The sequence below is a fragment of the Trachemys scripta genome, chromosome 2 (genome assembly GCF_013100865.1).
Source record: "Trachemys scripta elegans isolate TJP31775 chromosome 2, CAS_Tse_1.0, whole genome shotgun sequence".
NCBI classification, from domain to species: domain Eukaryota; kingdom Metazoa; phylum Chordata; order Testudines; family Emydidae; genus Trachemys; species Trachemys scripta.
This window is the reverse complement of record NC_048299.1, coordinates 259110352-259132038: the sequence shown is the minus strand read 5'-3', so window position 1 is coordinate 259132038 and position 21687 is coordinate 259110352. Positions and strand designations below refer to the sequence as shown.

The 21687-nt window shown below is 42.6% G+C and overlaps 1 protein-coding gene across 4 annotated transcripts in view; it reads right to left on the bottom strand.

The window, feature by feature from the left end:
• The window catches only part of DEPTOR (DEP domain containing MTOR interacting protein), a 114227-nt gene that overhangs the window by 67323 nt on the left and 25217 nt on the right, over positions 1-21687 (bottom strand). For all 4 annotated transcript variants that reach the window (XM_034763527.1, XM_034763526.1, XM_034763529.1 and 1 more), the window contains exons 3-4: positions 7547-7725; positions 4082-4205 (exon numbers count right to left, since the gene is read on the bottom strand). In XM_034763527.1, coding sequence (XP_034619418.1) covers positions 4082-4205; positions 7547-7725 — 303 coding nt within the window. The remainder of the gene's footprint in view (positions 1-4081; positions 4206-7546; positions 7726-21687) is intronic.

Genomic DNA, 21687 nt, shown 5'->3' with positions numbered 1-21687 from the left:
GACATCGTTCCAAAACCTGTAGGAGTTTCAGAGACTGACCCTTCTTCTATTGGTGAAACAAACACCAGTCCAGAACATGTGGATGTGTCAGAGACTGTAACTGATCATCGTACTCCTGGTGGTAAAACAGATATTGTTCTAGAAGATGTGGATGTGTCAGAGACTGAACCTGCTCATGCTGTAAATAATAGGAGAAAAGATCCTGGTCTGTGGATTGATTTCAGTACCGATAATGTAGCTTACTGGATAGATCATGGACCAAATGACTGTCAACACCACACTGGACCATTTGAGAAATCACGTCGGACTTTTACCAATGGCAAACAAACAAGATATTGTCCACAAAAAATATTTTTTGGCATGAAAGCGAATGGTGAGAAATACACTCGAGAATGGCTACTGTATTCACCATCAACAGGGTCTGTGTACTGTTTTGTTTGCAAACTTTTTGCATATAAACCTTCGACATCCCAGTTTGCTGCAGATGGATTTAGTGATTGGCAGAATACTGTTTTAATTGAACAACATGAAAATAGCACTACTCACAGAGATTCAATGTTGACATATTTAAATCGAAGACAGGGCTTTGGATTGACACAAAAATGGGAAGAACAAATTAAAGGGGAGCGTGAATACTGGCAACATGTCTTGCAGCGTGTTATAGCTGTTATTCAAACATTAGCTGAATGTGGTCTGCCTTTCCGGGGATCAATGGCACATTTGGATCATTGCAGAATGGAAATTTCTTGGGATTGTTGGAGCTTGTGGCTCAGTTTGACCCATTTTTAGCAGGCCCTATCTCCAAATATGGGAATGCTGGCAAAGGTAACCCATTATACTTATCCAAGACAATATGTGATGAACTCATTGGTCTAATGAGTGACAAAGTTCGTTTAGCTATTGTGGATGAAATAAGTACTGCTGGGTACTTCAGTTTATCTGTTGACGCTACACCTGATCTTTCACATATTGAGCAGTTGAGTATTGTACTAAGATATGTGTCTCCCACAGATGGAAAAACCAGTTGAATGATTTATAACATTCCTCAATTTGAAAAGCCACACTGGTGAAGAAATGGCAAATCAAGTACTGCGTTATCTGTGCCAAGTTTGCAAAACAGATTTCTCAAAGTGCAGAGGTCAAGCTTATGACAACGCTGCCAACATGTCAGGGCATTATCAAGGATTGCAGAAGAGGCTTTTAGAAAGAACAAATATGCCATATTCATACCATGTGCTGCACACTCTCTCCATCTTGTGGGCTGCAGTGCTGTTGATTGTTGTCCGGTGGCAGTAAGGTTTTTCTCAACAGTCCAGTTACTTTATACATTTTTCTCTGCCTCAACACACCAATGGGCAGTTCTTAAAACATATTTGGGCAATGATCACGTGTTGAAATCTCTTTCTAATACTCGCTGGGAGGCACATGCAGTGGCAACAAGTGCAATTCTGGAGTCCTACTCAAAGATCGTGGATGCTTTAGAAAGTATAGCTGGAGACCAATCACAAAGGGGAGAAACTATACGAGAGGCAGAAAACATTGCAAACAAGATGCAAGAACTAGAGTTTGTATTCATGTTGACCATGTGGAATGAAATTTTACAACACTTTTACCACACAAGTCAAGCTCTCCAAGAAAAAGAATTGGATCTGAAAACATGTGCAGACCTCTGTCAATCATTAGCAGACCACTTACACACTTTGAGAAATGATTTTGAAAGATTTGAAGACATATCAAAAGATATCTTGCCTGATACTAACTACAAAGAAGCCCAGTCCCGCAAGTGAATCAGGAAAAAACAAGCAAATGATAGCAGTGCAACAGAAACAGCATTGAATCCTAGAGACAAATTTCGCGTATTTACTTACTACACTATAATTGATACACTTGAAGCTCATATGAAGAGGAGAGGTGAAGTGTACAAAGAAATATCAAGTAGATTTTCTTTTCTAAATGATATGAACTTATCTGACGAACAATATTCACAAGGTTCCCAAAAGCTAGTTGACTCATACCCTGTTGATTTGAACATGAATCTCTGTGGAGAAGTACGGCAGTTCCACTGTTATATGCGCGCAAAGTTTAATGAAACAGGAAAAATGAAATTCAGTCACATTGATCTTCATGACACAATATTGAAAGACGGAATACAATGTGAATTTCCAAATGTAGAGCTCGCACTTCGTATTTTTCTAACATTGATGATTACTAATTGCTCCGCAGAACGCTCTTTTTCTCAGCTGAAACGAATAAAAAACCCTCAGAGAACAACGTGTCAGGACAGACTTGATTCACTTTCCCTTTTGTGTATGGAAGCGGACATGCTTCATCGAGTCAGCTTCGATGAACTTATCCAGAATTTTGCAATTAGAAAATCTAGAAAGAAGCTATTTTAATTTCAGCATATATGTAAGTTTTGTGTCATTTCGAAAAATAAAATTTTATTTTATGGTATAATATTGTTTTTATTTTGAATTACATATGGGGGGGCACCATAATCCTTTCATTGCTTAGGGCCTCTAAAGGTCTTAAACCGGCACTGCATGCAGCTATGAAGTGTCTCCATGTCTCCTGTCTTACCTCTGGCTCGCAGCTGACACAAAGACCGTACTGCCCTCACCCGCCACAACCTCCCCAGTTCCCTGGTGGCTTTGCCTCTCTCCTGACCAAGTTCCTAGTCACACTTCACCTCTCATATCTTTAGGGTTTCTGTCCATTTACAATGTTAGCTGCTGTCACAAACTGCTACTCAGCATGCACTGCTCCGGAGGACGACTGCTCTGATACAAACTGTAGGGCAAGTAAGTGCTTCAGAGGAGTTGCCAGCTACTCTCCCTGCAGCATGGCAGTAAAGTTAACCTCCTACTGAGGATTTGGCAGGTTCTCCCATCCTTGTTGATCCTTTGCCTCTCCCTTTGGGTGCTTCCCACTACTCCTCCACTGCCCTCTTCCTCTGCAGGCCAAGCAGAAGGAGGGACAGCTATTTGGAGATTCTTTAGCCCCTTGGGCATGTAAGTACAGCTGGAGTTGCTGGAATGGGGTTTATGCTAATGGAGTTTTTGTTCTTGCCTTTAATAGCTTTCTCTGTATGAACTTTTCATTTAAAACTTTATTCTAGCAGGGAAACAATACTGATGCAACACAAAGTGAACACAAAAACAACAAGGAGTCCGGCGGCACCTTAAAGACTAACAGATCTATTTGGGCATAAGCTTTCTTAAGAAGTGAGGTTTTTTACCCACGAAAGCTTATGACCAAATAAATCTGTTAGTCTTTAAGGTGCCACCGGACTCCTTTTTGGTTTTGTAGATACAGACTAACATGGCTACCCCCTTATAAAGTGAACACAGTGGCTCACATGGCTGCTTACGCTTGTTCCTTAAAGGTATCTAGGCACCTAACTCTTATTGCAATTGAGTGCCTAAATACTTCTGAGGATCTGGGCCTTGCTGCCCTAGGTAATCACATGTATACTGCCTGACAGCTGGAGTCAGTCTGGAATAATACTTCAAGCATCTGAATAAATAAATCGTCTGTTCACACTTTCGCACAATCAATGACAACATTTTATTCATTCTGCCTGAAACTACCATGTTACAACCCCCTGTGCCTTGAATGAATTAAATTAATTCTACAGTGGACAATCTGGTTAAACTTCTCAGTTATTTGACCCAAGTAATCCAGTGGGATATCCAGAATCTCAGTGTAACCATCTGTTTCAACTCTTAATTAAACGTTCTGGACTGCTTTTGTAACTTGTTTTAATATAATCTTTCTTCTGTGGAAATAGTGGAGGCTGACTCAGTGAAGATTAGTTTTTCTTGTTAGCTAAAATTAGGTCTACTATTAAGGCCACAATCTGACAGTTTTAAGTCCCAGGTTTACACTTTTAAATGCCAAATCAGCCATTATTTATTATGTGATAGTGTGCAAAGGCTCCAGTGAGAATCGGAGCCTCATCATATTGGGGACTATTCAAGCATTTACAATTCAAGACAGGAGGACTTGCAATCTAATGTGAAACAAGATGCTACAAGGAAGCTAATACAGTCAACATGCTATGGTTTTGCATACAACATACTTCTCATATAGCCTCTGTCCTCTCATGAACACCTTCACCTCGTTATCCAGTGGCAATGTTCCATCATCTTTCCTAAACCGGTAGAAAAGTTTGACATCCTTGAATTCCTTATGCTCATCACAAACTGAAACATAAAATAAGTGACATCAGAAATGATCACACTTATGTTAGAGACCTAACACAATCAGAACAAGATACCAATCATCACTAGTGAACTTAAAAACAGAATAGGCATATGCAGAGCATAGTCCTGCCTCCTCCGCCCCAAAATTGTTTATTGTACAAATATGTCCCCACACATAAAAGGCTGAATGGTATCTCTTGGAATCCAAACTTTTAGATAATTATCCAAATAGAATCTCTAATATTTTGTAGCCTGCCAGCCATTCATTTCAATGGATGCTGCAATATCAATGCATAGCGAAAGACACCTATCTGGCAAAACCTTGTGATTTTGCACCCTCAGCAAGTTCGCGGATGACACTAAACTGCGGGGAGAGGTAGATATGCTGGAGGGTAGGGATAGGGTCCAGAGTGACCTAGACAAACTGGAGGATTGAGCCAAAAGAATCTGATGAGGTTCAACAAGGACAAGTGCAGAGTCCTTCACTTAGGTCAGAAGAATCCCATGCACCTCTACAGGCTGGGGACCAACTGGCTAAGCGGCAGTTCTGCAGAAAAGGACCTGGGGATTACAATGGATGAGAAGCTGGATATGAGTCAGCAGTGTGCCCTTGTTGCCAAGAAGGCTAACGGAATATTGGGCTGCATTAGTAGGAGCACTGCCAGCAGATTGAGGGAAGTGATTATTCCCCTCTATTCGGCACTAGTGAGGCCACATCTGGAGTATCGCGTCCAGTTTTGGCCCCCCACTACAGAAAGGATGTGGACAAAGTGGAGAGAGTCCAGCGGAGGGCAACAAAAATGATCAGGGGCCTGGGGCACATGACTTACAAAGAGAGGCTGAGGGAACTGGACTTGTTTTGTCTGCAGAAGAGAAGAGCGAGGGGGGATTTGTTAGCAGCTTTCAACTATCTAAAGGCGGGTTCCAAAGAGGATGGAGCTCGGCTGTTCTCAGTGGTGGCAGATGACAGAACAAGGAGCAATGGTCTCAAGTTGCAGTGGGAGAGGTCTAGGTTAATATTAGGAAACACTGTTTCACTGGGAGGGTGGTGAAGCACTGGAATGGGTTACGTAGGGAAGTTGTGGAATCTCCATTTGTAGAGGTTTTTAAGGCCCAACTTGACATAGCACTGGCTGGGACGATTTAGTTGGTGTTGGTCCTGCTTCTTACCAAAGGGTTGGACTAGATACCTCCTGAGGTCTCTTCCAACCCTAATCTTCTATGATTCTATGATTAAATCAGGTGTCTCCTAAAAACCTGAATCAGTAATTTCAGGATTGGCTAACAATGACTGTCACTTGCATTAATCCAGGCCTGGATCAAGCTAACCTTACACTTGTTGCAAAGACACATAATAAAGTCTAAGATTCACTGTATAATCTTCCTTCTCCACTTCTCAAATTGCTCTGCCATGCCAGCTGGGGAGTCAGAGAGGCAATGGGGAATGTATTGAGAGCTAGGAAACATTTTTAGGGGAATAGTTGATGAAAGTCTTGTTAAATTGGAGAGGGTGGACTGAAATGAGCTCCAACTAAGACAGAGATAAAGTGGGGGACAGTCCAATCAAACTGTTATCACCACAGAGCTCTCAGTCAGCATGCACAGACTCATACTCCACCCCATATGGCACTAGTGCATGAGCATTAAACATTACATTACCGTTTTAACTTACTACTGGTGGCATAAGAGGCCCCTATGGAACCTGGCTTACTAGGCTATCTGAACTTGTCCTACATCAGAGCATGCTTGAAACAGTTGCATTAACTTTGAAGCCAATGAATGAAAATCCTTGAAAATAGCAATTTTGTACTTAATTTTTTTAACATCTTTTTTTGTCAAGGACTCCTGCCATTGCTTGTTGACTCACCTGGCTGGAAGGAGCGGGCTGGGATTATGTTCTGAGGTGGAAAACATTTTAAAGTTTTATTAAAGATTTAAACAAACTTTCACATATTAAGTTTCCATTGCTCAATTAAATTAAGTTACTCTGACTTCCATGTAAACTATTCACTGACATTTCTTCAATAGAGGATAAAGCAATTGGCATTTGGAGCCCCTATAATTACTTTGTATCTGTTCTTTAATTATCTACCTCAATTCCCAGGTTCCATAAAGACCCAGAATTTTAATTTCTGAATCAAGCAGAATGTGTAGTAGTGGCACACATTTCATCTGCATACTATCCCTTTAATTAAGGTATTGTTTATGCATTGCTGACAGTTGCAGCAGTGCTTGCACACTTACAGGTGTCTCTGGAGAAAGTCAACTTGTCAATTACAAAAGTTCCTCTAATCCCTCTTATAAAGAGATGGGAAAATTGCAATTTCATATGTTGACTTTTTAACTGGACAACACTGTGCACTTGAAACAAAGGGCTTGATTTGCCACGGACTTGTACATTGTAGTCATTTTGCACTTATACTTTACACAGGTGTAAAATGAGTATATAAACATCACTATTGTGATTTGATAGTGGTTTGTGTCCACATTTCACAAATAATGCATGTAACTTCCAATACATCATTATTCTAGAACTGAAGCCACAGGGTCACCATGATACAGAACAAGAGAAAAGGTACAGAACAGCTTCAGTTTATAAAGAAAGGATGTTACATTTAACATGTCTCACTACAGTCACTTCATTCACTAAAGGAGAAATCCTCCCCTCCAGCAGCCCCAAGTCCAGGTAGTTAGGTGTTAGCATATAGAGGAGTTCTTACAGACAACAGAATCCCTGTCTGCTGCAGGAAAGTATGAGGTGCAGCCGCTCTTTAGCCACTAAGGCAACAGTGTTGTCTGAAGCAACTACATCCCACTTTACAGAGGGAGATGGACAATGGACCTGAGTAGTCATGGCTCTGCAGGCTGCACCCTTACATCTCTATTAGTGACCCTGTACACTGGCATATATGGGAGTCCCCATGGAGCAGAGATATGCAGGGCACAGGGTGTAAGGACCCCCTTTTCCACGGGAATGCCCGAACCCTGCCTCACTCACATAGAGCAGAATAATCAGGGGCCTTCTTCAACTGCAGAAGCAGGGTCAGGAGTTACCAGGGCCGGCTCCAGGCACCAGCAGAGCAAGCACGTGCCTGGGGCGGCACATGCTAAGGGGCGGCATTCCATCCATTCTTGGGGCGGAGAGTCTGAGCAGCGTTTTTTTTTTTTTTTTTTTTTTGTGCACTTTGACAGTTCGGGCGGCAGCAGTCCAAGTGTTTTTTTTTTTTTTTTTTGCTTGGGGTGGCAAAAATGGTAGAGCCGGCCCTGGGAGTTACCCTTGATTGCATCACAGTTATCAAGAAAGAAATGAAAATAATTGTGGCTGCTGCTGTTTCACTCACCATGATGGATAATGCTGCGATCCAATAATTTCTGCACCAGTTTAATCGCTGTCTCTCTGTCTGAGGCCTCTTTGCGATCAATCAGCCAGTCAATCAATTCTTTGGCAACAAAACAGTTTGGATATGTCTTGAGATGATGCCTTCGATCTTTAATTACCTTTTCTTCATGCAGTCTGAGCCTGTGGGGCAAATCACATTATTAATAACCTTTGCAGAGAATCTATATAACCAGAGGAGGAAAGGACTCCTTCATATGTAACATGTTAGGGTCTGACTGCCACACAATTCACATATACCCCAATAAATCTTATGCCTAATTATAAAAAGTTATAGTGGCAAGTCTGTTGAAAGGCAGAGAATACAAACACAAATTGGCAACTGACCATTTTCATTTTCAGCTGGGGAAAGAAAGCAAAGCAGAAAAGAAACAATATCAAAGATCATTTTAAACCCAGCATATGGAGAATTTTCAGTTCCAGTGGAAAACACACAGGAGGAGAAGCAGATGTAATTCTCAGTATAATCTGCTAAACACATGAACGCATGCCCTAGTGTGTCAATAAAATTAAATGTTAACACTTTGGCGTGAGCTGAGACTAATTCTCGCACATTACCTTTAATATGCTTGACATTACTGTATTATTTTGGGAAAGCTCACTGCCAAAGATTCGTTAACCCCACTCGGTAGACTCAGCTGCAGTTTCTTTGTGGTGCCGTTCTTTTAACTTCCACTGGTTATGGAGCTACATTTTCTCAAAGCTACATACTAGGTACGGGGCTTGCCATTTAGAAGTCAGCATCTAGACCGTTTCCACACAACACGGTCTAACACTCAGCAGCTACTTTCTTTTCTATGGGAAACTGATCTCAGCAACTGGCAATGGAGGAGCTTCAGTATCAGAGCTGTGACAGCTGCAAAATCCCACCCACCATTTTGAAAGCAAACCCAGCAATTGCTTCTTACACATTTCGTATGGGTGGCAAAAAGCCCATGTGGGAGTATCTGGACTGACCACAGAAAGTAGAGGTTTTTAAGATCAGTAGCTTTATGATTAGTCATTTTCCCAAATTATCGTAACTGATCATTATTTTATATTTATCTATTTTATTTATTACAGAACAACAGGCAGAGATTTTGTAGAAGTTAACTGCATTTTTATTTATTACGTTTTACTTTTAATGAATAATTTTACTGATAACTACTGAATTTTTTATAGTGCCATTTATCCATAACAAATATGAAGAAAGCACAGGAACCACTCTATAGAGCACATCACGGCGGGGGGAGGGGGGGGGGAGAGGAAATCTTGAGCTCCTATTGCAAAGACTTACACACATATGTAACTTTATGTGCTATGAGTGAAATTCTGGTTCCACTGAAATCAATGGACGTGTTGCCATTTACTTTGATGGCTCCAAAATTTCACCCTAGGAATAGTCCCATTGACTTCAGTGGGGCTCTGGGCAGGCACAGAGGGGCTGTCCTCAGGAAACAAGTAGCCTAAAAAGACAGAATAGTTTAAAGTACTGCCGCATGTACAAATCAATGCTATATGAACAACAGTTATTCCTGACTAACTAATCTAGTCTAAAATATTTATATGGCCCCCAGTATAGCAGGACATCACAACCTTTAACGTATTTATCCTCAAAATGCCCCTGGGAGCTAGGGCAGTGCTATTATCCCTATTTACAGATGGAAACTGAGGCACAGAGAGACTAGGTGACTTGTCTAAGGTCACACAGGAAGTCTGTGGCCAAGTAGGGAACTGAACCTGGGTCGCCAGAGTAGGGCCCTAACCACTAGTACATCCTTCCTCTCAGTGTGATATTAGTATGCCCTAGCATCACACTATTTCCTTTTGAAACCCACAAAAGGCAAGTAAGTCAGCTGAGGATGTTATTGATGCCATTACTGGGTCACAGACAAGACTTAAATAAGCCTTTTACCTAAAACCATCCACAAATAGTAATGTAGCAACTTTTCTGATTTGCAGTATTTATCCTCAAACTAGATTGCTCCCCATCCCCCAACTACACAGTATGGATTAAAAGGCAACTTTACAAACACTATCAAAATGAATACTTTTAAGTTAAAAACAACATACAAATCAAAGTAGCGTATTTATAACAAAACCCACTGACAGTAAATACAGTAAGCTACAATATGTCTTTGCTTTCAGCTATGATACTTTCCAGCTGCACAGTAACAACTGTCATCTTGCTTTGAAGAAAAAGCCTGCACTTTTTATTTAAAGACCCTGGAATTATCAGTGTTCTTTGTCCATTTTGTAAGCTACATAGTCATCTGAAAGTACAATACTGAAACAGCATCAATATATCTATATGTACAGAGTGGGTTTGATCACCCTTTCATTTCTATTGATATCAAAGTAAATGGACGGAGTTACACCGGCATAAAAGGAGAATCAGGCTCTGACAATTCTTTGCACCTACATAAGGTTTGATATGAGTTAAAAGGGCACTAGTATCAAGGTTGGTACAGTGTTCCCCAAGCAAGAGTCAGCATTTACCCACAAGTATCAAATGGGAATGGGAAATAACTGTTATTCCAGACATCACATTATGTGACAAGTGTCTCAAACCTCTCTTTCCCAAGGAGGGGGTGGGGAAATTATTTGTACTACTTCTGGGCCTAATTGGCTTGGGGTGTGACACCAGAAAGGGAACCCAACCCACCTGCATAGCAATGTATAGCACTACCATTAAGCCACAGAGTAGCTAGCCCACTACTCTGACCCTCCTATATGCTCCTAACTGAATAGAACAAAATAAAGACATTTAAAAAAAAGACCTAGTGTTAATCATGATGTATAAGCCCCATATACATTTACTGCATCTATTTTTAATTACACAGAGCAGATGTTTGGACTCTGGCATTCTGAAACTGTTTCAGTGTTCAGCCCTGTGGATCAAGAACACAAGCATGGTTTCTCTAGCTAAGTAGCTATAAAAAGAATTGCTCAAGACCTACTTAGCAACAGGTTTGATTCACAAAGCAAAGCTCACTCATCAAACTTAATGAAGGTGGGGGAATCTTGATTCCAGAGGCCTTTGAAGAGTGATCTAAGAGTCGCGTACGGTCTAGCCACTTATACTTTGCAACTCGACTGTAACTACCACAAGAAACCAGCCTTCCTCATAGTATTAGAGTATCACACAAATGTAATTCCTCACATTACTCAAGATGGCATTAAGGACATTTTGTACTGGGGGCCACATTCTGCCCTATTTGAAGAAAAAAGTGAGAGCATTTCCGCAGATCTCTGAAACTAACAGGACAGTAAAAAGCATATACTATAGTCAGCCCTTTGAAATTCACATCTGTATGCATTTATCATAGTCAAGCTTCCAGCAAATATACACTGTATTTAACATTTACATATTTGCACGTATAAGTCTTTGCTTGCACATTTGTCTGTCTTATGCTAATCCAGAACAATCTGTCATTTCCTTACCAGGCAAAACATGGACTGGCAGAGCAACCATAATTAGCATTACTTAAAGGAAAAACTGAACTTTTAGGTTGAGAAACCAAAAACTAGACACTAACTCCCTGGGAAGAAACCACTCCTAGTAGCATTTGTCCATTAAGTTTTCTATTAGGGAAATTGTCCATTCTGAGGTTGTCACAGTTCAGGGCAACTGCACCTGTATTCCCCCCTCACTTCCCCATGATCCCCCAAGGGCACCTACTCTAGGCTCCCGACTCTCCAACTGTCAGCTCTCTTGGGCAGAAAACTGCGTCTCTCTCCCTCCTGACCAGGGTTTTTTCAGATGCACAGCTCCCTGACTATACAGTAATATCCCCAGCAAGCCCGACTGCTTAAAAGGCCAGCACCTGCAATTTGCCTTCTCTCCAGAGACTATGAATTACAATTCATCATAGAGCTCTTTCTAAAAAAGCACATTTATTCTTAAGGTGAAAGGATTACAGAGAAAGCATATTAAAAACAATAAAAGAACCTAGATGCATGCTAAAAAGCCTACCAGAGGTCATTCATCAATCTTATGAGGTTCCTTCCAACCCTTCCACAAGGATTGGAGCGCTCCCCCACCCCCTTGAACAGAAGGTCCTGTCTGTATGCTGTATCAGAAAGAAGGCTCTGAGTCAGTTTAAACCCAGGCTATTTATCCAAAAGTCATAGAAACATAGAAGATTAGAGTTGGAAGAGACCTTAGGAGGACATCTAGTCCAATCCCCTGCTCAAAGCAGGACCAATACCAACTAAATCATCCCAACCAAGGCTTTATCAAGCCAGGCCTTAAAAACCTCTAAGGATGGAGATTCCACCACCTCCCTAGCTAACTCATTCCAGTGCTTCACCACCCTCCTAGTCAAATAGTTTTTCCTAATATCCAACCTAAACCTCCCCCACTGCAACTTGAGATGATTGCTTCTTGTTCTGTCATCTGGCACCACTGAGAACAGCCAAGCTCCATCCTCTTTGGAACCCCCCTTCAGGTAGTTGAAGGATGCTATCAAATCCCACCTCACTCTTCTCTTCTGCAGACAAAACAAGCCCAGTTCCCTCAGCCTCTCCTCATAAGTCACGTGCCCCAGCCCCCTAATCACTTCCGTTGCCCTCCGCTGGACTCTCTCCAATTTGTCCACATCCTTTCTGTAGTGGGGGCCCAAAACTGGACACAATACTCCAGATGTGGCCTCACCAGAGCCGAATAGAGAGGAATAATCACTTCCCTTGATCTGCTGGCAATGCTCCTACTAATGCAGCCCAAGGGCACACTGTTGACTCATATCCAGCTTCTCATCCACTGTAATCCCCAGGTCCTTTTTTGCAGAACTACCGCTTAGCCAGTCGGTCCCCAGCCTGTAGCAGTGCATGGGATTCTTCCATCCTAAATGCAGGACTCTGCACTTGTCCTTGTTGAACCTCAGCAGAGTCTTTTGGCCCAATCCTCCAATTTGTCTAGGTCACTCTGGACCCTATCCCTTTCCTCCATTGTATCTACCTCTCCCCCCAGCTCTGTGTGGAAAGTCCTTCCTTTGTCTGCCAGTCTCTGGAGAATCTAGTTTGAACTAGCATATGTGAGCATCCCCAGGAAGCGGTACCTTTTTGGGGGAGGGAGGAGCACACAACTTTGCTGATTTGCCTTTAATCCCCACCCACTGTTTTTAGTTCCTGGAGGAGCTGTGGTAGCCCTCCCCCATGGAGTCGAACACAGTCATACATAAAACATTCATTTAAAACAGTGGACCCCAAAGATACTGAATAGGGTTGCAACAGCTGTCACATCTCCCACCTAGAGAGGCTACATTTAATCCCAGACCACAATAATACATAAACAATACAATAAGGTCTTTCAAGGATATTGCAGGAAAATTGCCATATATGTCGCACAGGTTTCTTTCACCTTTCTTTGAAACAACTGGCAAGGAGGCTGATTGGTCCTCCAGCACTTCCCATGTTGTCAGTGTAGCACTTCCTACATAGTCACTACACTTATCCCAGCAAAGCTCTGGCATTGTACAATTTGGTTCTGATATGCTTATTTCAGACAAAAGCATTTGAGGAAGTTTTGTATCATTCTGACCCCACTTCATTTTCACCAGATCAGGCCTCTTTTGCAGACATCCCATCACATAGCGTAAGACCTGTGTGTGGCCGTAGAACTGCAAACTTTTTAAACAGCAAAAACCCCAGTGAATGAATAGTTTACTGCTCAGTCTCTTACTAATTATTAATTATTTCCTAGTGTTCACCAATGTGCTAGCTAGGAGCTTCAGAGAAACTGCACAGAAAACAGGTTCCTGCCCCAAAAGAGCTTAAAATCTACTGACCCAGACCTGCAAACACTTACTGCTTTGTGTAGTGCTTACTACAGTGAATAGTCCCATTGGTTTCTATGTGACTACTCATGTTAGCAAGTGTTTGTAGGATGAGATTCAAAAGACGGACTTGGCAGAAAAGTGAGGACACAAGGAGGGGAAGGGATTATTCATTATTCATCATTTAACTCTTTATATGCTTTTGTAAACTTAAAATTGGCACCATATAACACCATGTCTTCCTTAGAAATTAACAGATAAATACTGGGTGGATCAGGTTTGCTCTGGGATTGCACCAGCTTCTCCTGTCATAAAACCCAGTGCAGGTTTCAGAGTGCTAGAATGTCTGCCAAGCAAAGAAGCTGCACTGGAGTAAAGCAGGGTCAAAATCTCTTTTCTGCCAGGGATGGCTGGGTTTTGGGAACAAAGCTGCCCAAATAGTGGGACATGCTAGACAAGAAGAGAAGAGGGTGTAGCAAGGGCAGCCAGAGACACTGGTTCAGCACCCTCCCTCAATGACTCCTAAACAGCAGTGCAAGTAGGGCGGTACGGTACGCCTTACCAGCAAGGTATTTATAGCTGGTATGGCATACCAGAAAGACATAGGAGGAGCAGAACGTGGGGCTGAGTGGCCTCAGGCCGGCAGCTCCTCCAGTGCATCTGTACCGACCCCAGACCTTCCATGTAGGGTCTCCTCTGTCTCTACAGCAGCCCCGCCGGAGGACAGGGCTGGGGGCGGTACAGCCACGCTGGAGGAGCTGCAAACATTCTGCTCCTTTCCCTGCTGCATTTCCTGGAAGAGCCCTGAACCACAGAGCTCTCCCGGGAACTGCAACGGGGAAAGGAGCAGAACATGGGGCCACTGGGCGGCCCCACACTGGCAGCTCCTCCAGCACCGCTGTACCACCCCCAGCCTTGTCCCCCACCCCCAGTCCTGTTCTCTGGCAGGGCTGCTGTACAGGTGAAGGAGACCCTGCATAAAAGGGCTTGGGTGGTAGAGCCACGCCGGAGGAGTTGCTGGCCTGAGGTCACCCAGCAGCCCCACATTCTGCTCCTTTCACCGCTGCAGTTCTAAAGTCTCCAGTGCAGTAGGAGGAGGACAGAGCCCCTCTTCCCCCCCCCCCAGCCCCCGGTAAGGGGGCTGGATCATGGGGAGGGGACGGGGAGAGCATGAGGGTCCCAGGCTGGGGGTGGGGAAGGGAGGAGTCACGTGGAAGGTCATGTGAGGAGGTCACATGCCTCCCATTAGCTGCTGCCCCCCTCATACTGGTAAGAAATAGATTCCACTTGCACCACTGCTCCTAAAGAGCCCCAGTGAAAGACAAAACTGCCCCTCTCCAGATAGAAGCAATACCTAAATATTATAGTTTTAGTCTATTTAAACCCTTACTCTCCCTCTCTCTTCCCAGCCAAAAAAATGTCGGTCAGTGAAAATATAAACATTGCACATAGAGGCCTAGGTGAAGGTATTCTGGAAATGCAATGCTTATCGCCTAGGACAAGCATTTCCACACAGGCCTGCCAATTCTCAGCAACTAACCACTGACACTTTCCAGCTACGTGTTCGTCTTTCTATTTATGCCTCAGCTATGAGACTATGTAGTTCTGATACCCGATACTCATAGCAGCTAGAACAGTCTTGAAACCAGTGGGTTACACTAGAAACTGGACGAAGATATTTCTGGTAGTATGTGTGGCAGGGAGGAAATTCTGTCCCCTGAAATAAACATTTTAAAGGTTGTCTTTAAAGCACCTTCTGAAATCAGTTCCGCTCATCATGCCTGTCTCTAATTTATGTAGGTAGCCATGTCGGCAATGTGGGAAGAAGGTGCCACGATACAGAGACAACCTTAGAGGGACTTTAAATAAGTGGCCTCAGGGGACACTAAAGAGGAAAAGACATTCATGTCTCCTACCAAAAAAGCTGCAACGTACCAATGCTTCTGTGACCTTAAATCAGTCACTGGTGTAGGGTGACCAGAAGTCCCGATTTTATAGGGACAGTCCTGATTTTGGGGTCTTTTTCTTATATAGGCTACTATTACTCCCTACCCCCGTCCCGATTTTTCACATTTGCTGTCTGGTCACCCTACACTGGTGTGGTCTGTTTTGGGGCGGGGAGTGGCCTTTTGGAGGAGGGGTGGAAATTAGTAAATTCTTTAAGTTTAGAAGATAACTAAGCCTTGATCCTCCAACTGACTGTGCACAATTACACCCACATGGTGCTCTACTGACTCCAACAGACTCAGTGCAGGCTCAGCGCCCAATCAATACGCAGTTCCGAGCCTAGACTTGGAATCACACAGTTTTCTCCTCGAGATGGGCTCAGACTAGAGCCACAAATTCAGTCTCACAGATTCGAATCTGAGCACCGCCACAAAGTAAGGAGATTTGGACCTGGGGTTTTCATTTGAGCCATTATGAAGCTAGCTAGAGGCCACTTACAAAATCTGGATCCTGAGCCAGGTTTGGATTTTGAAGATTTCCAAGGTAACAGAGCTGATTAATTTGGGCCCAATCTCTGCTTTTTACTTATGACAGTCGAGCATAATGTTAACCCGCAAGGCTGACCTATTAAACAACTAAAGTAACTAAGTCTTCATATAACTTTTATACCTGCTATGTAGACGTCCTGGGCCTGGGTAGGCACTGCATAGGGCTTGGTGCTGTAAGGGGAATGAGTGCGCTTGGCTTCCACTAGAGTCAATGGGCCTGTTTCTCCACTGCCTTTCACTGTGCACAGTCATTTGCACCTGTGCAAAGTGAGCATAAGAAGCCATCAAATCAGAATTATAGTGTTGATCTCTCTTTTCCACAAGTGTAAATGACCAACCACACAAGGGACAAGTCAGTAGAGAATCAGACCCAGTCGAATTAACATCGTTGAGCAGCTGATAGGAGGTGCTCAACACTTGCATGATCAGACAGAGTTACATTTCTAGTTATTTTCTCTTGCTTGCGATCCTTCCATGTCAGTGAAGCTAATGATCTCCCTGCCTACCACTATGCCAGTACATTTTCATCGTTTTCTTAAAGAAAATTTATGCTGAAAACTCAACCATCTCCAACTTGGTATTGGGAACCGTAGCCTAGTCTCGTTGGGGCACAAGAAGTTATAATACTGGCTTTTACACAGTGGGCCACATAGGAACCACAAAATGCAGGCAATTTTTTTTTAACCTACCCCTTGTCAGAAGGAAAATGGAAGCTCACCTGCCTAACTCCTCTTTTTTGTGTGTGTGTGTTAGTGAAAGTTATCAGGTGATGGCAGAAATCACCTGAAGTTCCCTTCCTTTATTCACAAACCAGGTTCGTTAGATGGTAGTACCTAGTCAGTTGAAGCCTCACTGAACCTTGCTTGTGGATGGATAAAGGAAGAGACCTACATATGGTTCCTATGTTCCCCTGATAACTTTCACTAGCACCACACTAAAAAAAAAAGGGGAATTTTTATATATATATATGAGAGTTGAGCTAGGTGCAATAATGCATCTGGATCAAGGCCAGGATCACACTGCCACATGGATCCCTGGACAGGATTGATAAATTGTTTCGTTGAGGCCAAGGCTGTCTTTGTTTATGTCTCATGCAACACTGAGCAGCTCATTCTTGGTGCTTAATAAATAGTATTTATGGAAATTAAGCTCTGGCTTGCAGTTGCAAGCAGAGATATTTTAGAAGTCAGACCAATCAGGAAGCAGGGAAGTCTGGTGTATTTTGTCAGACAACAGCCAGCTCTTCAGAGCATTTTTACAGCTATTCTGTGTCAGGTGTTGTCATAACTATAAAGGGAAGGGTAACAGCTCTCCTGTGTACAGTACTATAAAATCCCTCCTGGCCAGAGACTCCAAAATCCTTTTCCCTGTAAAGAGTTAAGAAGCTCAGGTAACCTGGCTGACACCTGACCCAAAGGACCAATAAGGGGACAAGATACTTTCAAATCTTGGGGGGGGGGGTGTGAAGGCTTTTGTTTGTGCTCTTTGTTTGGGGAGTTGTTCACTCTTGGGACTGAGAGGGACCAGACATCAATCCAGGTTCTCCAAATCTTTCTGAACAAGTCTCTCATATTTCAAACTTGTAAGTAAACAGCCAGGCAAGGGTGTTAGTTTATCTTTGTTTTCTAAACTTGTAAATGTACCTTTTACTAGAGTGTTTATCTCTGTTTGCTGTACTTTGAACCTAAGGCTAGAGGGAGGTCCTCTGACCTCTTTAAGTTTGATTACCCTGTAAAGTTATTTTCCATCCTGATTTTACAGAGATGATGTTTACCTTTTTCTTTAATTAAAAGCCTTCTTTTTAAGAACCTGATTGATTTTTCCTTGTTTTTAGATCCAAGGGGGTTGGATCTGTATTCACCAGGGAATTGGTGAAGGTCTCTCAAGGCTACCCAGGGAAGGGAATTAGCTTTGGGATGGTGGCAGCGGACCAGATCTAAGCTGGTAGTTAAGCTTAGAAGTTTCATGCAGGCCCCCACATTTGTACCCTAAAGTTCAAAGTGGGGAAGCAGCCTTGACAGGTGTGCAAAGAGAAAAAAATATTCTTTGTCACTCAGGCTACGTCCTCACTACGGGGGGCGGAGGGGGTGTCGATTTAAGATATGCAAATTCAGCTCCGTGAATAGCGTAGCTGAATTCGACGTATCGGAGCCGACTTACCCCGCTGTGAGGATGGCGGCAAATCGACCTCCGCGGCTCCCCCGTCGACGGCGCTTACTCCTACCTCTGCTGGTGGAGTACAAGCGTCGATTCGGGGATCAATTGTCGCGTCCCGACGAGACGCAATAATTCGATCCCCGAGAGATCGATTTCTACCCGCCGATTCAGGCTGGTAGCGTAGACGTAGCCTCAGTCACTCTTCGCCTCAAAGAGCTGAAGTCATTGGCTGGTTACAAATTAAGAATTCTGTTAAGAATTACTGTTGAAAAAAGAAAAGATAAGCCACAGAAAGTGTGTCTTTCTAGTCCAGCGTATGAAAAGAAGCAGAAATTCAGATGAAGACTTCAAGGGCCTGATTCCCCACTCCATTACACCAATTTTATTCTGGTGTAACTTCACTGATTTTATTAAACTGATATAACAGAGTAGATAATCAAATTAAGTTCAGCCAGCTCAGGGCAGAGTCTGCCCTGGTGTAACACCAACAAATTCAACTAAGTTACACTTGGAATGAATTTGGCCCCTTATTAACAAAAACATGGACAAGATATTTAGGCCCTGATCCAGCAAAGCATTTAAGCACACGCTGAACTTCTAGCACAGAAGTAGGTCAGTTGAAGTCAATGGGACTACCTTGTCTCTTTCACCAACAAAAGTTGGTTCAATAAAAGGAAAAGTATTGTAATTTTAAAATGCACACCTAAAAAAAATAGGGAGCAATCTTATTCACAGACTTTTCTATGACGTTCTTCACCACAGTATCCGGGCACCTCACACACACAGATGGATTTAGTGTAATACCACTGCTGTGATAGAGGGAAACTGAGGCACAGATGGATTTAGGGGCTAGACCTCTCCCCCGGACTTAGGAAGCCCATGAAAGGGCAAGGTACAATTGAATTCCCTGCACCTAAGAGAGTGGTTTTGTCTCCGGTGCCTTCCCCTCCTTTCACATCTTCCCCATCAACATGGCTTTTCCTGTTGCCTCACATACAAATGCATCTCCCATTGTGTTCTGGCTTTCCCAATACTTGATTTACATCAGAGAGATAGGTGGGGGAGGTACTATCTTTTATTGGACCAACTTCTGTTGGTGAAAGAGACATGCTTTCGAGCTTACACAGAGCTCTTCTTTGGAAACTGGAAACATACTCAGACTGCTACAGAGAAATACAAGAGGTGGAACAGATTGTTTAGCATAAGTAGTTAACACATATTTCAAGTGGACCTTGAATGGTCCCTTGAAATATGTAACTACTTATGCTAAACATTCTGTTCCACCTCTTGTATTTCTCTGTAGCATTCTGTATAAGCTCAAAAGCTTGTTTCTCTCACAAACAGAAGTTGGTCCAATAAAAGATATTACCTCACCCACTTTGTCTCTCTAATATCTTGGGTCTGACATGGCTGCAACAACACTGCATACATCAGAGACATAGGCAGACTGGCAAATCAACATTCCTTTGTCTTGAACAAACTTGTTAATCAACTGTGCCTGGTTACATGGTTTAAACATTTTTAGTATAGAAATATAACAATTTACCTATCAACCATACATACAACGTGCAAAGCTTATAATAACCAGTTTAATATAAGCTTTCATTTGATACCTCCCACAACATTATTCATAGGTAAATACTATGACAGCAATGTGATAGGTGTAATGAGTTTGTCAGACCTGATAGCAGTTCACTACTCTGTGTCAGCAGCTAATGGGCCTCTATGTCACAGGGTCCATTCCCACATCAGCCAGTTTGGAAGAGGGTGAGTGTGTATATGCTACATTCCTGAAGGGTGAGTAGCAGGCTGTGTATTCCCTCAGGCAGCGGGAGAAAGGAGTGGATGGAAGGTGTCTCCTCCCACTGTCTCTCTGTGGAGAGGTGCAGCTCCACACTACCCCTAAAGCAGGGCTGTGTTGAACAGGCACAATCTAGCCCTAAGTGATTTGCCCAAAGTTCCATAGGAAAACTGGTGTAGAACTGGGATTAGAATCCCTATCAGGTCTTAATTGCAAGACCATCCTTCCTCTTTAAATACACTTCTGTCTGAGCAAGAGGTAAACAATAAAAAGACCACTGCTAGTACTTGCTCCTGGGCAGAAAATGAATGATGGAAGAAGTAGCCAGATCTTCAAAAGCATGTTATCTAATTTGGGGAAATGTTTTTTCTCCCACCCAGTTTCAAAGACTGTAACAACAGTCAAAAGATATTCATATTACAACAGTAGTTAAGACTAGATTATTTTATGTCAGATTTACCTTTATACCCAGGCAGAACTCTATTTCATGTTTCATGACCTTCTCATAAACAAACTACGGAAATGCAACTTAGATGGAGCTACTATAAGGTGGGTGCATAACTGGTTGGAAAACCATTCCTAGAGAGTAGTTATCAGTGGTTCACAGTCATGCTGGAAGGGCATAACGAATGGGGTCCCACAGGGATCAGTTCTGGGTCTGGTTCTGTTCAATATCTTCATCAATGATTTAGATAATGGCATATAGAGTACACCTATGAAGTTTGCAGGTGGTACCAAACTGGGAGGGTTTGCAAGTGCTTTGGAGGATAGGATTATAATTCAAAACGATCTGGACAAACTGGAAAAATGGTCTGAAGTAAATAGGATGAAATTCAATACGGACAAATGCAAAGTACTCCTCTTAGGAAGGAACAATCAGTTGCACACATACAAAATGGGAAATGACTGCCTACGAAGGAGTACTGTGGAAAGGGATCTGGGGGTCATAGTGGACCACAAGCTAAATATGAGTCAACAGTGTGACACTGTTGCAAAAAAAGCAAACATCATTCTGGGATGGATTAGCAGGAGTGTTGTATGCAAGACACGAGAAGTAATTCTTCCGCTCTTCTCCATGCTGATTAGGCCTCAACTGTACTATTGTGTCCAATTCTGGTCGCCATATTTCAGGAAAAATTGGACAAATTGGAGAAAGTCCAGAGAAGAGCAACAAAAATGATTAAAGGTCTAGAAAACGTGACCTATGAGGGAAGATTGAAAATATTGGTTTGTTTAGTCTGGAAAAGAGAAGACAGAGGGGACATGATAACAGTTTTCAAGTAAATAAAAAGTTGTTACAAGAAGGGAGAAAAATTGTTCTTATCCTCTGAGGACAGGACAAGAATCAATAGGCTTAAATTGCAGCAAGGGAGGCTTAGGTTGGACATTAGGAAAAACTTCTTAATTGTCAGGGTGGTTAAGCACTGGAATAAATTGCCTAGAGAGGTTGTGGAATCTCCATCATTGGAGATTTTTAAGAGCACGTTAGACAAACACCTGTCAGGGATGGTCTAGATAATACTTAGTCCTGCCATGAGTGCAGGGGACTGGACTAGATGACCTCTCAATGTCCTTTCCAGTCCTATGATTCTATGTTAGTAAACTACTTTATTATACAATGAGTATTTTTGTTTAGCAGAAACATTTAATCACCACCTGACAGACAGGAGTACTAGTAATAAAAATAATTATTTGATGTACTACAGATAGCAATTAGGACTTTATAGGTTTTATATGAGAAACTATAATTTGAGGTTTTCTACTCTCATAACAGTACAAATGATTCTTTTAAAAAAGCGTTAGTAAAATGGTAGAGATATCTTAAAATGATGGTATGTACAATATTCTTACAGCAGGTCACATGTTGCAACAAAAC